The following is a 13,035-nucleotide window of genomic DNA, read 5'->3' on the forward strand; positions in this document are numbered from 1 at the left end:
ATAAGCTAGGTGATTTAATTTTATTTTTAGATTATAATTATTTGCCTAAGGTCACAGAGCTAGTAAGTAGCAGACCTTGGATCTGAGCCCAGCACTGTTTTATCTATAATACTCAAATTCTTTTCACTTCATCATTTAGCCTCACAAAATAAATATCAATAAAACTTCTCTGAAAGTTAGCCTAAAACATCAATCAGATATACCCTTCATTTAACAAATAGCTATTGAATCCCATTTTCTCCGTCATTCTTAGTACAAATTTTGCAGTCATATCTTATTTTTACTCTTTCCCCATTGATTTATTTATTTGCCACTTCTTTCTGAACCCGGCTTTTAAATCAGAAATAACCACAAATATTTAATGTCTTTTAATTGTTTCTAGAATAAAGTCTAAATTCTTTCAGAATTTGTAGCTCTCCATAGTCTTACCATATGTGCTACTAATCTGACTGTAGTATTTAATGTTTGTTAGTACTAGTACAAGCTCTGTTAAGTCTGCCTCAGAAAATTTTCATTCTTTCAAACCAGTGTAGCCCCATCCAGCTGTTACAAGTTCATTATTTTATATTGAACTCTGTCTTTTTGTAGCTTTCCTTCTGTAGTTCTATGTTTCCCTTTGTCCATTCAGAACTTCAATTCTCATTTAACTTGAAGATAGCAGGTGTATCTGCCAAATCTTCACTGGTTGAGTTTCATTAGTTTCCTTAGCCATATTCATTTCATATTTAAAATTCCTTCTAAATTATTGTCCTTCTCTACTAAACCGGTTCTAGTTGAATGTATACCATTTAAGCTAGTTGTGAATAAATGAACACAGTACTCTGAGGTCTGCATAATAGAAGGAAGGGATTGTTATACTAGGATCATTTTATTTCATTTTACTTTTTATTGTTTTTGCGTTTTGCTTTTTTTGTTAATCCTCACCTGAGGATATTTTTCTATTGATTTTTAGAGAGAGTGGAAGGGAGGGGAAGAGACAAGAGAGAGAGAAACACAGGGCCCAGGGAGCAAGCCTGCAACTGAGGTTTGTGACCTTGACTGGAATTTAACCTGGGACTCTTCAGTCCTCGGGCTGAAGCTCTCTCCACTGAGCCAAACTGCCTAGGTCTATACCGCAATCATTTTAAATAATAAACCTCTATTAATTTAGTTTCATTTCTCATTCACTCTCTGGGGGTATTTCATGAGATACTTTGTGTCTCAGTTGCTAATCACTGTGAAAATGAAATGTAGAAAAGAGATGCAGTTGAACTTTGGTTCTATTAGGTAAATATTACTCTTTTGTTACTTTAACCATGGGATGGAGAACCTTTGTTCTGCCAAGGGCCATTTGAATATCTATAACATAATTCAAGGGCCATAAAAAATTATCAGCTTAAAAATTAGCCTGCTATATTTGGTCAGATATTTCATTAACTCACCCCTAATGCCTTGGCAGGGCCAGACCACATGATTTTGAAGGCCTTATAATAGTGGCCTATGGGCCAGACATTCCTCACCCCTGCAACTTGTTCCTATTTCTAAAAAGGATAGTAGACTCTCAAACCAAATCACCCTCTTACTCTCCCATCCTTCCCTTGCTTTTCTTCTTCTCCTTCCACTGCTTTTGCCACCTATTTTTATCTTCAGACTCCTTTTCTTTTCCTTTCCTTCATTATTCTTTTCTCTCTTCTTATCCCTCACATCTTCTCTACTTGCTAGGTCTGCTAGGCATGAACTATGTGAGTTTACTAAAAACTAGAAATATAAATTCTCTAGAACAGTGCTTCTCAAATTTTAATATGACTACAAATCATTTGGGGAGCTTGTTAAAATGCAGAGTTTTGTTCACTAGGTCTGACTAGAGCCTACAAGTCTGCATTTCTCAAGAATACCCAGATAATGCTCATGCTTTTCGTTTGTGTGCCATACTTTGAGTAGCAGTGCTCTGGTAAACAAGCACACTTTGATACCATTTGTTCACTGTAAGATCATAAACTTTAGTCTTTTTTACCTTTACAATGGCGGCGGGGGGCAGGGGGGGGGGGACGGACATCTGTAATACTCTCAACAATAAAGATTTTTGAAAAAATATATTTTATTGACTTTTTACAGAGAGAAAGGGAGAGGGATAGAGAGTTAGAAACATTGATGAGAGAGAAACATCAATTCAGCTGCCTCCTGTACACTCCCTACTGAGGATGTGCCCGCAACCAAGGTGTATGCTCTTGACCGGAATCGAACCTGGGACCCTTCAGTCCACAGGCCGACGCTCTATCCACTGAGCCAAACCAGTTAGGACAACAATAAAGATTTTAAAAAAAGATTTAGAGCCCGGGCCAGTTTTTCTCAATGGTTAGAGTTGTGGGTTCAATTCCCTGTCCTGGTTGGAACGCAAGCAGGAGGCAACCAATTGATGTGTCTCTCACGTGGATGTTTCTCTCTCTCCCTCTCCCCCTGCCATCCACTGTCTCTAAAAAAAAATCAATGGAAAAAATATCCTCACTCCTTGGGTGAGCCTGGAAGGAAAGAAGGAAGGAAGGAAGGAAGGAGGGAGGAAGGGAGGGAGGCAGGGAGGGAGGGAAGGAGGAAGGGAGGGAGGGAGGGAGATATTGAAAGGTTATTAGTGTATGATTATATTTTTAACATATTAATGGATATCTAGAGAAAGGGAGAATTAAACTACAATTCTTACAATCTTTACAAAGTAAAAAAATATTTTTCCTATCTTTGTTGCCTTGTCTTTTATGTTCCTACTTTACTTCCTTTGTATTTTATTTTGTTTTTAGTGCTTAAAATTGTATTGCAGTGTCCACTATCCATATCTATTTTCCCCAGTATACTAAGGACCTCAAGGACAGGGTGTCTTGGTCATGTTTATGTTCCCAGTGTGTGATATTTAACAGGAATTGATTGGGATTGACTGAGTGCAAAATAATTTTTATAATTGCTAGATTCCTTTCCGAGAAGTCATTTCTCAATAAACGTTGTTTTCATTGGATATGAAACCAGTTCCAAATATCCTGACTCCCCCCCATCCCCAACTGTAGTGTATTTATTGTCTGAAATCAGGTCGTAGGAATAAATAGCTCTGGAGAACCAGTGCAGATGTTCACAAATCTCTAGTCATTACACACTCAGCAGCAACAACAAAGTTGTTAAATCCTCTTAGACCAAACTACTATATGTGTTGTGAATTTTCTGTAATTCTCATGACTGCATGTCTTTTGCGGGGAGGGGGAAAGTGTGTAATTTTAGTACAATAAGTATTTATTAGTTTACAAAATATTCTGAAGCCCTAACCGGTTTGGCTCAGTGGATAGAGCGTTGGCCTGCAGATTGAAGGGTCCCAGGTTCGATTCCAGTCAAGGGCATGTACCTTGGTTGCGGGCACATCCACAGTAGGAGGTGTGCAGGAGGCAGCTGAATTGATGTTTCTCTCTCATCAATGTTTCTAACTCTCTATCCCTCTCCCTTCCTCCCTGTAAAAAATCAATAAAATATATTTTTAAAAAAATATTCTGAAATCATTTGTCTGTACAAACAGCGTGTATTCTACACATGCTGTTTTGACATGCATTTTGAGGCTGAAGGCAATTTTTACTTGCCTTTGGGTGAAGGGTATAAACAATCCTAAAAAATCTGTACTATAGTTATCCAACTGTGATAAGGTAAGTTGCTTCTGGGTTCATTTAATCAGAACTACCTTTTGAGGGGAGAAGTCAGGCTTAGCTTTGACATCTGTCTCTTCTGGAGCATTCACATATTGCTGGGATAATTCTAGCTCTGCCCAGAGCTTTTAATTATAAGAAATTATAATACATAATTTTGATGAATCAATATTGTTTATAACCCTGAGTACCTTAAACTATCTCAAAATATGGAAGTGAAATATTTCTTTGTCTCTTAATATTGTAGGTACATCCTAATCAGCAAGCCCACCATCTGGACAGAAAGATTAAAAATGCAATTCCTTAAAGGTTTTCGATCTTTCCTGAAGATTCTTACCTGTATGCAGGTATGGTACAGTTCTGTGATTAATCACTATGCTTTAATTAGGTTCAGTTTGTAACAATGAAAATACATCCTGCATATCAGCTATTTACATTATGATTCATAACAGTAGCAAAATTACAGTTAGGAAGTAGCAATGAAAATAATTTTATGGTTGGGGGTCACCACCACAACATGAGGAACTGTATTAAAGGGTCGTGGCATTAGGAAGGTTGAGAACCACTGGTTTAGAGCATCAGCCTGCCCACCAAAAGGTTGCAGGTTCAGTTCCTGGTCAAGGGCCCCGTGTGTCTTTCTCACATCAGCGTTTCTCTCTCTTCCTCCTCCCTCACCCACCCTCCCTTTCACTATCTCTGTAAGTCAATGGTAAAAATATTCTCAGGTAAGGATTAACAACAACAACAACAAAAAGCTACGCATACTAGTATATGAATATGAATCCTGATAATTCTATATTTTGCTAGTAGAGGAGTGAAAAAGAGGGCATATATCTATCTATCTATACACACACACACACACATATATATATGTTAATCACTTTTTTTTTTTTTGCAGGGAATGGAAGAAATTAGAAGACAGGTTGGACAACATATAGAAGTGGATCCTGACTGGGAGGCTGCCATTGCCATACAGATGCAATTGAAGAATATTTTACTCATGTTCCAAGAGTGGTGTGCTTGTGATGTAAGTAAAATTGTTAGTAGGAGCAGTGTCTTTTTAAGTGCTCTAGTGCTTATTATAGTTTAGTTTTATATTGCAATGTCCTTGATGTAAAGTATATTTAAGTAGTTTCTTATATATTTGATTCTGTCTTATTAAAATTTATGAAGAAAATTCAGTTTTTCACACTTAATTAGAAAGTGTTCTCCATGGTAGTTTAATTTACCTTAGAAATAGTAAGTTTTTAAAAAAATACAGCATACATTTATTTATGTATGTATTTATTTCCTTGGACATGAATATAAATAATATGGAAATTGGGACCACATAACACAGACTTTTAAATATTCCAACAATGGAGAGGGATGGCTATTCATTCAATTAAGTGCTTTATTACATGTGTTAAACCAGTAAGAAAATTAATTTCAAAATATAGGACTAATATATTTCCTTAAGTAATAATTTTAGACCATAACCCTCTTTTAGATCATAACCCTACCACAGATTCTGTTTTGGAAGTAAGAGCTTACTTATTTTCTGTTCTGAGAAAATGGACACCTGAGTCAAATTCTTTCATTTTCTTCAGTTTCTATCTCTCACCACAGTCTGTTCACCAACTAAGTTTGTATCTTCACTATTGGTCTCTTTCTTTTCATCTCTTTCTAAAACTAATGTCTCTACCAAGGCTCTTTGTCCCAACCTATATTAGTTCTTTCTGGAGTGTGATTCCTTGGTTGTCTCCTCTGGTATTTCCCACTCTTTCATTCATTTGCCTGTAAACACATATCCTTAAAAACAACAAGAATAAAAGTTCCCTTACTTGTCTTTGCTACCTCTGTAAACTATATTCTTGCTCTCTTTTTTCCTTTTCTGCTCCACCACCAGCAGTTAGTGATAGACACAAAAGACCTTAATCCAGCACAACAGCTTTTTAAAAAATATATATTTTTATTGATTTTGGGGAGGAAGGGAGAGGGAGAGAGAGACAGAAACATCAATAATGGAGAGAATCATTAATCAGCTGCCTCCTGCATGCCCCCCACTGGGGATCGAGTCTGTAACCCAAGCATGTGCCCTTGACTGGAATCAAACCCAGGATCCTTCAATCCACAGGCTGATGCTCTATCCACTGGGCCAAACTGGCTAGGGCCAGCACAGTAGCTTTATAGAACAAAGACAGGAAATACTGTTCAGCAACTAGTCACAGAACATATTTTTGGCTCCTCTCAGTTTTATGAAGGGCATGCATAATTCTTGGAGATGAGGTCAAAATGTCTGTTGTTTATCTTGACATCTGTCAAGCCTTCTGAAGTCATTTATGTCTACTAGTAGAGGCCCGGTGCAGGAAATTCGTGCACTCGGGAGGGGGGTTCCCCAGCCTTGCCTGTGCCCTCTCACAGCGAAGGAGCCCCGCGATCAATCTCCCCAAAGAGGTAGGCCCCGCCCACCTGTCCAGGGCTCCTCAATGGATTGCCCCAAAGAGGTAGGCCGGAGCCAGGGGTTCCGCCTCTGTGCCATGTGGAACTGCCGGGACCTGCCTCCACAGCTCCGTGTGGAGCTGCCGGGATCCCCGGCGTCACCACGCAGAGCAGCTGGGACCCGCCTGCACAACGTGCACGCAGCATCAAGTCCCTGTCCACCTGCAAGTGCCTCACCATGCAGGCAGCCCCGCCCACCCGCGTGCACCTGATGCACACACAGCCTCCTGATGATGGATCATTACGGTGTGAGGGCATCATGGCGTGAGGGCGTGATGACCACATAGGCTTTTATTAGTATAGACTAGAGGCCCGGTGCACAAAATTCATGCACAGGGTGGGGGTGTCCCTCAGCCAGTCCTGCACCCTCTCCAATCTGGGACCCCTCGGGGGATGTCTGACTGCTGGTTTCGTCCTGATCCCTCCTGGCAGTCGGACATTCCTCTCACAATCTGGGACTGCTGGCTCCTAACCACTTGCCTGTCTGCCTGCCTGATTACCCCTAACCGCTTCTACCTGCCAGCCTGATCGCCCCCTAACTGCTCCCCTGCTGGCCTGATTGATGCCTAACTGCTCCCCTGTTGGCCCAGTCGCCCCAAACTGCCCTCTCCTGCTGGCCCCCAACTGCCCTCCCCTGCCGGCCTGGTCACCCCCAACTTCCTTTCCCTGCTGGCCTGGTCGCCCCTAACTGCCTTTCCCTGCCGCCCCAATCACCCCCAACTGCCCTCCTCTGCCGGCCTGTTCACCCCCAACTTCCCTCCCTGTGGTGGCCATCTTGTGATGATGTGAGGGCATCACGTGAGGGCACGAGGACCACCGAGGCTTTTATTAGTATAGATTGTTGCTCTTTAGAGTCTGGCTTCTGCCCTTACCAAATGACAGGAATTGCTTTTTGAAAAAATTTCAAAGGATCTTTTTAAGTAACCAAATTCAGAGGTCTTCTCTAAGGCTCCATCTTCCTTAAAATGTCTATAGCATCGTTTCCTGTTGAGTACCTTAACCTTTTTGAAACGTTCTTTCCCTCTAATTTTCACAAATCTACATTATCCAATATTTCTATTGACTGCCCATTTAAATGAGACCTTTCCCAATAGTCTCTTTTTATTTCTACCACCACAATTAAAACTTCATATAAATGACTCTTTCAAGCTATAATATCATTTCTGTTTGTGTGTTAGACATTCCTGCTTAGATCTTACACTTATTTCAAATTCAGAATATAATAAATTGAGCCCTGGCCAGCTTGGCTCAATGGATAGAGCATCAGCCTGTGGACTGAAGGGTCCACAGGTTTGATTCTGGTCAAGGGCGTGTGCCTGGGTTGAGGGCTCAATCCCCAGTGAAGGGTGTGCAGGAGGCAGCCAATCAATGATTCTCTCTCATAATTGATGTTTCTATCTCTCTCTCCCTCTCCCATCCTCTCTGAAATCATTTAAAAGAAAAAAGAATATAATAAATTGATTTGTCATCATTTCCTTCTACTTACAACTTGCATGTTCTCTTCTTGACTGCTCTTGTTCCATTAATGACACTATGATTCATACATTCATCCATATGGGAAATCTCAAGAGCTACTGCATTCTCTGTGTTAAATTGTTAGCAGATATTTTTGATGGTAAAAAAAGTTCTGTGCGCCCTAGCTGGTTTGGCTTAATGGATAAAGTGTTGGGCTTCAGACTGAAGGTTCCCGGGTTTAATTCCGTCCAAGGGCACATGCCCGGGTTGTGGGCTCGATCCCGAGTAAGGGGCGTGCAGGAGGCAGCCAACCAATGATTCTCTCTCATCCTTGATGTTTCTGTCTTCTCTCCCTCTCCCTTCCTCTCTGAAATCTATAAAAAATATATTTTTTAAAAAATTATATTTAAAGAATAAAAGCTCTGTGTTCACATCAGATTGGGAAATGCTAGGTTGAACAAATTCAAACAGGAATTTTTAAGCCACTGAACTTCTTAAACATTTTTTTTAATTTATTGATTTTAAAGAGACAGAAAGAGATCTATTTGTTGTTCCACTTATTTATGCATTCATTGGTTGATTTTTTTAAAAAGAATATTGATTTTTAGAAAGAGGAAGAGAGAGAGAGAACATCCATGTGGGAGTACAACATAAATCTGCTGCCTCCTGCACACCCCTTACTGGGGATTGAGCCTGCAACCCTGGCATGTGCCCTTGACTGAGAATCAAACCTCCTGGTGCACAGGATAATGCCCAACCGACTGAGTCATACCAGCCAGGATCATTGATTGATTCTTGTATGTGCCCTCACCAGTGATTAGACCCACAATCTTGTTTTATTGGGATGATGCTCTAACCAACTGAGCTATCCAGCCAGGGCCTGAACTTCTCAAACTCTTTAATTAATGTGCTAATTTCTAAGAGGGATAGTCCCAAAATTTATTTGATAATAGTATTCCTTTTTGAAGATAAAATCAGTTTGAGAAGCACTATCTTAAAAAGCGGCCTTTTGGGACGTGTGCAGGAAGCAACCGATCAATGTGTCTCTCACATCGACGTTTCTCTCTCTGTCTCTCTCCTTCCCTTCCACTCTCTAAAAATCAATGGAAAAATATAGTCGGTTAAGGATTAACAACAACAAAGAAGTGATAATCCTAACATTTATTTTGGGTTCTTTTTTTGCCCTGACTACTCCCACTCTAGTTGAGACCTTTTATCACCTTACACTTAGACTTTGTAGTAATCTTCCTACTGGTTTTGTTGGTTCCTAACATTACTCTCTACTCTATTGACACCCATTAATTCTTGAAGCAGTGAGTTGTCTATATTATTATACTTCAGATACCATCAATGTATTCACATGCCAATGCCAAGGCATATTTCCACTTTAATTGCTCATTAATTCCATCCACAAAACCTTGGATTTTTCTAGTTTTTATTCCTTTCTATTGCCTGAACAGGAGGTGTGTTCTCTGTTATTTCTCTTTGCTTATTCTGTATCTCTGCTTACAATGCCATCATTTTCTCATCTTTTCTCCATATTTATATTCTGCTTATTCTTTAGACCCCACTCAAAAATTGCTTTCACATTATGTCTTCCCAGTTGTTTGTGATGCTTCCCCCCCCTCTTAGTGGAATAGTTTCTATCTTTTACATGGTACTTACTAGTACAATTTTTCACATTGTGTGTGTGCATACAGGCATGTGCCTCTCTCTTTCTTATATTTCCTACTGGTTTACAGATCCTGTGGAGGTAGCCCTAGTAATACATAGAACAATTTTGCGCTTGTACTTAGCAAATATTTATTGAATAATGTGGTAAAGTAGATCATTTGTCATTTTATTTCCATTTTTCTTCTAGGAAGAACTCTTACTAGTGGCTTATAAAGAATGTCACAAAGCTGTGATGAGGTGTAGTACAAGTTTTATGTCTAGTAGCAAGACAGTAGTACAATTGTGTGGTCACACTTTGGAAACTAAGTCCTACAGAGTATCTGAAGATCTCGTAAGCATACATCTTCCACTCTCAAGGACTCTTGCTGGTAAGTGTTAGTTTTTTGCTTTGTTTCTATTAGCTATGTTTCCTAGATATTCAGAGGACTAGAATCATATCTGTTTTTGTTCTATGTAAGTATGTATAGGCATACTCAGATCAGATACTGCAATTAAGATCTGTCACTGTCCTTCAAAGAGCTGTCACTAAACATCTAAGGATGCTTGTTTTCCTAGGCCTTCTGTCATCTTGGTCAACAAACGGATCTTACAGTACACACTTAAGCACTAACTTGATAACTCATCTCCCGCCCAAATCTCAATATAGTAAAATCTTGTTGCTGGTTTTTAATCTCTTTTCTGCCAAATTGCACAAGTGTTGTTGGTGTCACTGTTTCTTTCACCACCAAAAGAAAGATCAAAGATTTCCTTTATTCATTCTTTGATTTGCATTTCCATGTAAACTAGCCCTGTCAGGGTTGTTGTTGTTGTTGTTTTAAACTTTATAGAAGTGTATATATTTTAACTGTGCTAAAATATACATAATATAAAATTTACCATTTTAACTGTTTAGTTCTGTGGCATTAAGTACATTGTTTTGTGCAGCATCACCAACATCCATCTCCAGAATATTTTTCATCTTCCCAAACTCAAATTCTGTACCCATTCAACTTAACTCCTCATTTCCCACTCCCTGCATTTCCTGGCAGCCACTATTCTACTTTCTGTCTCTGTAACTTTATTATTATAGGTACCTCATATGAGTGCAATCATACACATCTCCTTTTATAACTGACTTATTGCACTTAGCATAATGTCCTCAAAGTTCATCTATGTGGTAGCATGTATCAGAATTTTCTTCCTTTCTGAAGCTGAATAATATTCTATAATATGTATATGTCACATTTTGTTTATCTATTCATCAATGGATGCTTCATGTTGTTTCCACCTTTTGGCTATTGTGAATACTGTTGGTATGAACATGAGTGTACAAATATCTCTTTGAGTCCTGTTTTCAATTTTTTGGGATATATACCTATAAGTAGAATTGTTGGATTTTAAGGTAATTCTCCTCTTTAATTTTTTTGAAGAATTGCCATACTGTTTTTCATGGCAGCTACATCATTTTATATTCCTACTAGAAGCCCGATGCACGTAATTCATGCACTTGGGGGGGGGGTCCCTCAGCCTGGCCTGCGCTCTCTTGCAGTCTGGGAGCCCTCAGGGAGCCTGGCTCAGGGCTTCTGGCTAAGCAGCGCTCCCCCTGTGGGAGTACACTGACCACCAGGGGACAGCTTCTGCATTGAGTGTCTGCCCCCTGGTGGTCAGTGCACGTCATAGTGATGGTCGTTACGCCATTCAGTCAATTTGCATGTGACCCTTTTATTATATAGGATGAGCAATGCTCAGGATTCCAGCTTCTCCACATCCTCATCAACACTTATTTTCTTTTTGTTTTTTTTTAATAGCCATCCTAGTGATTGTGAAATATCTCATGTGGCTTTGATTTGCATTTCTCTAGTGATTTGTGATACTGGGTATCTTTTTCTATGCTTATTGGCCATGTGTATATCTTTGGAGAAATGTCTATTCAAGTCATTTTTAAAAAGTATGTTTTTATTGACTTCAGAGAGAGGAAGGGAGAGGGAGAGAGAGAGACAGAAACAACAATGATATGAGAGAATCATTGATCGGCTGCCTCCTGCACACCCCCTATAGGGATCGAGCCCACAAACCAGGCATGTGCCCCAACCTGGAGTCCAACCGTGACCACCTGGTTCATGGGTCAATGCTCAACCACTGAACCACACCAGCCAGGCATTAATCAGATCTTTTGTTTTGGGGTTGTTGGAGTTCTTATATATATTCTGTATGTTAATTGCTTATTAGATGCATGATTTGTAAATATTTTCTCCCATTCTATGGGTTGCCTTTTCTCTATGTTGATAGTGTCCTTTGATGCACAAAAGGTTTTAATTTTGATATAGTCTATAATTTATTTTTCTTTTGGTTACCTGTGCTTTTGGTGTCATAGTTAAGAAATTATTGCCGAATCCAATGTCTTGGAGCCTTTTATCTATGTTTTCTTCTAAGAGTTTTATAATTTTAACTCCTGAGTTTAGGTCGTTGACCCACTTTTAGTTATTTTTGGTATGTTGTGTAATGGACATGTCATTTTATGTCACTTCTATTTTTATATAAAAAAAAAGACAGATCTAAATTGTTTCTTTCGATGCTTAGTTAAGTGAAAAATAAGCATGTCTTTATAAACAACATATTATTTTTATATAATGTATAAGCATACCTTGCACAGTGTAGGAACTTAAATATATTAGTAATACTTTCAGAATTAGAAATCAAAAGTTTATATTTTGAGGTGTCATTTTTAAACTCAATAAATGGTATTTTTAAATTTCACAAATTTCCAAATTTGATGAGTTGATTAAGAATCAAACTTAATTGGATTTATTACTTTTTAATTTTTCTCCTTTTATTTTTTAACCATTAGGTCTTCATGTGCGTTTAAGCAGGCTGGGCGGTGTTCCAAGACTGCATGAATTTGTGCCTTTTGTAAGTGCCTATATGGAGTGTTGACTGGCTTATATCCTATTGTAAATATCTTTTGGTGGATGAGTGGGAAGAAATATTTTGAAACCCACATGAATAATTCCCATTTAGTAATTTTAAATCTATATGTAGTACATTGAAATCTGAATCATAGGGATTTAGTCATCTAATTCAAGCCCTTTTATTTTACTGATAAGAATACTGAAGAATATATATATATATATTGCCATAACTGTGAGACACATCCAAGCCTTCTGAGAAATAATGAAATTGACCTCACTCTGTTTCAGGAGGACTTTCAAGTAGAGGCACTAGTAGAATTTCCTTTGCGTTGTCTGGTATTAGTTGCCCAGGTTGTTGCTGAGATGTGGCGAAGAAATGGGCTCTCTCTCATTAGCCAGGTACGGTAAGGCCAATTATTCACATTTATGAATGTGTTCATTTTCTAATTAAAAAAAAACATATCAGTTTACCTTGTGTCCCTGGATTTTGCTGAGTATTTGCTTTCTGTTTTCTTATATAGTCAGAAATGAAAGTTCTAGTGACCATGTAGACATTTCTACTTTTATCCTATTGAGTGGCTAGATTAGGTGACAGCCAGTAGTACCACCAGAAACCTGCCCATTACATAGGTCTTTTCTAAAGATTACCTTGCTTGGGGACCAGTAGCCTTCCTACAACCTGTCTTAATTAAGGCCACCTTATAATTTTTCCTTCTGTTTTAGAGCAAATAAAGAGAAGTGCATTTCCTAAAAGTTGGGGAAATAGAAATTGTAAATATACCACAGTTGGGAGAAAAATGGTGTTATGATTGATTGTATTGACTTACTTTTATTGAAGTGGGTATTTTAAATTTAAGAAAAATAAAATTTTTAACTATACATGTCAA

At 38.7% G+C, this 13,035-nt stretch overlaps 1 protein-coding gene across 4 annotated transcripts in view; it reads left to right on the top strand.

The window, feature by feature from the left end:
• Window positions 1-13,035, top strand: part of UBR1 (ubiquitin protein ligase E3 component n-recognin 1) — a 145,649-nt gene that overhangs the window by 46,900 nt on the left and 85,714 nt on the right. For all 4 annotated transcript variants that reach the window (XM_059703687.1, XM_059703708.1, XM_059703698.1 and 1 more), the window contains exons 13-17: window positions 3,898-3,997; window positions 4,549-4,677; window positions 9,448-9,628; window positions 12,088-12,149; window positions 12,437-12,547. In XM_059703687.1, coding sequence (XP_059559670.1) covers window positions 3,898-3,997; window positions 4,549-4,677; window positions 9,448-9,628; window positions 12,088-12,149; window positions 12,437-12,547 — 583 coding nt within the window. The remainder of the gene's footprint in view (window positions 1-3,897; window positions 3,998-4,548; window positions 4,678-9,447; window positions 9,629-12,087; window positions 12,150-12,436; window positions 12,548-13,035) is intronic.

Source organism: Myotis daubentonii, chromosome 1 (assembly GCF_963259705.1).
Source record: "Myotis daubentonii chromosome 1, mMyoDau2.1, whole genome shotgun sequence".
Lineage (NCBI taxonomy): Eukaryota > Metazoa > Chordata > Mammalia > Chiroptera > Vespertilionidae > Myotis > Myotis daubentonii.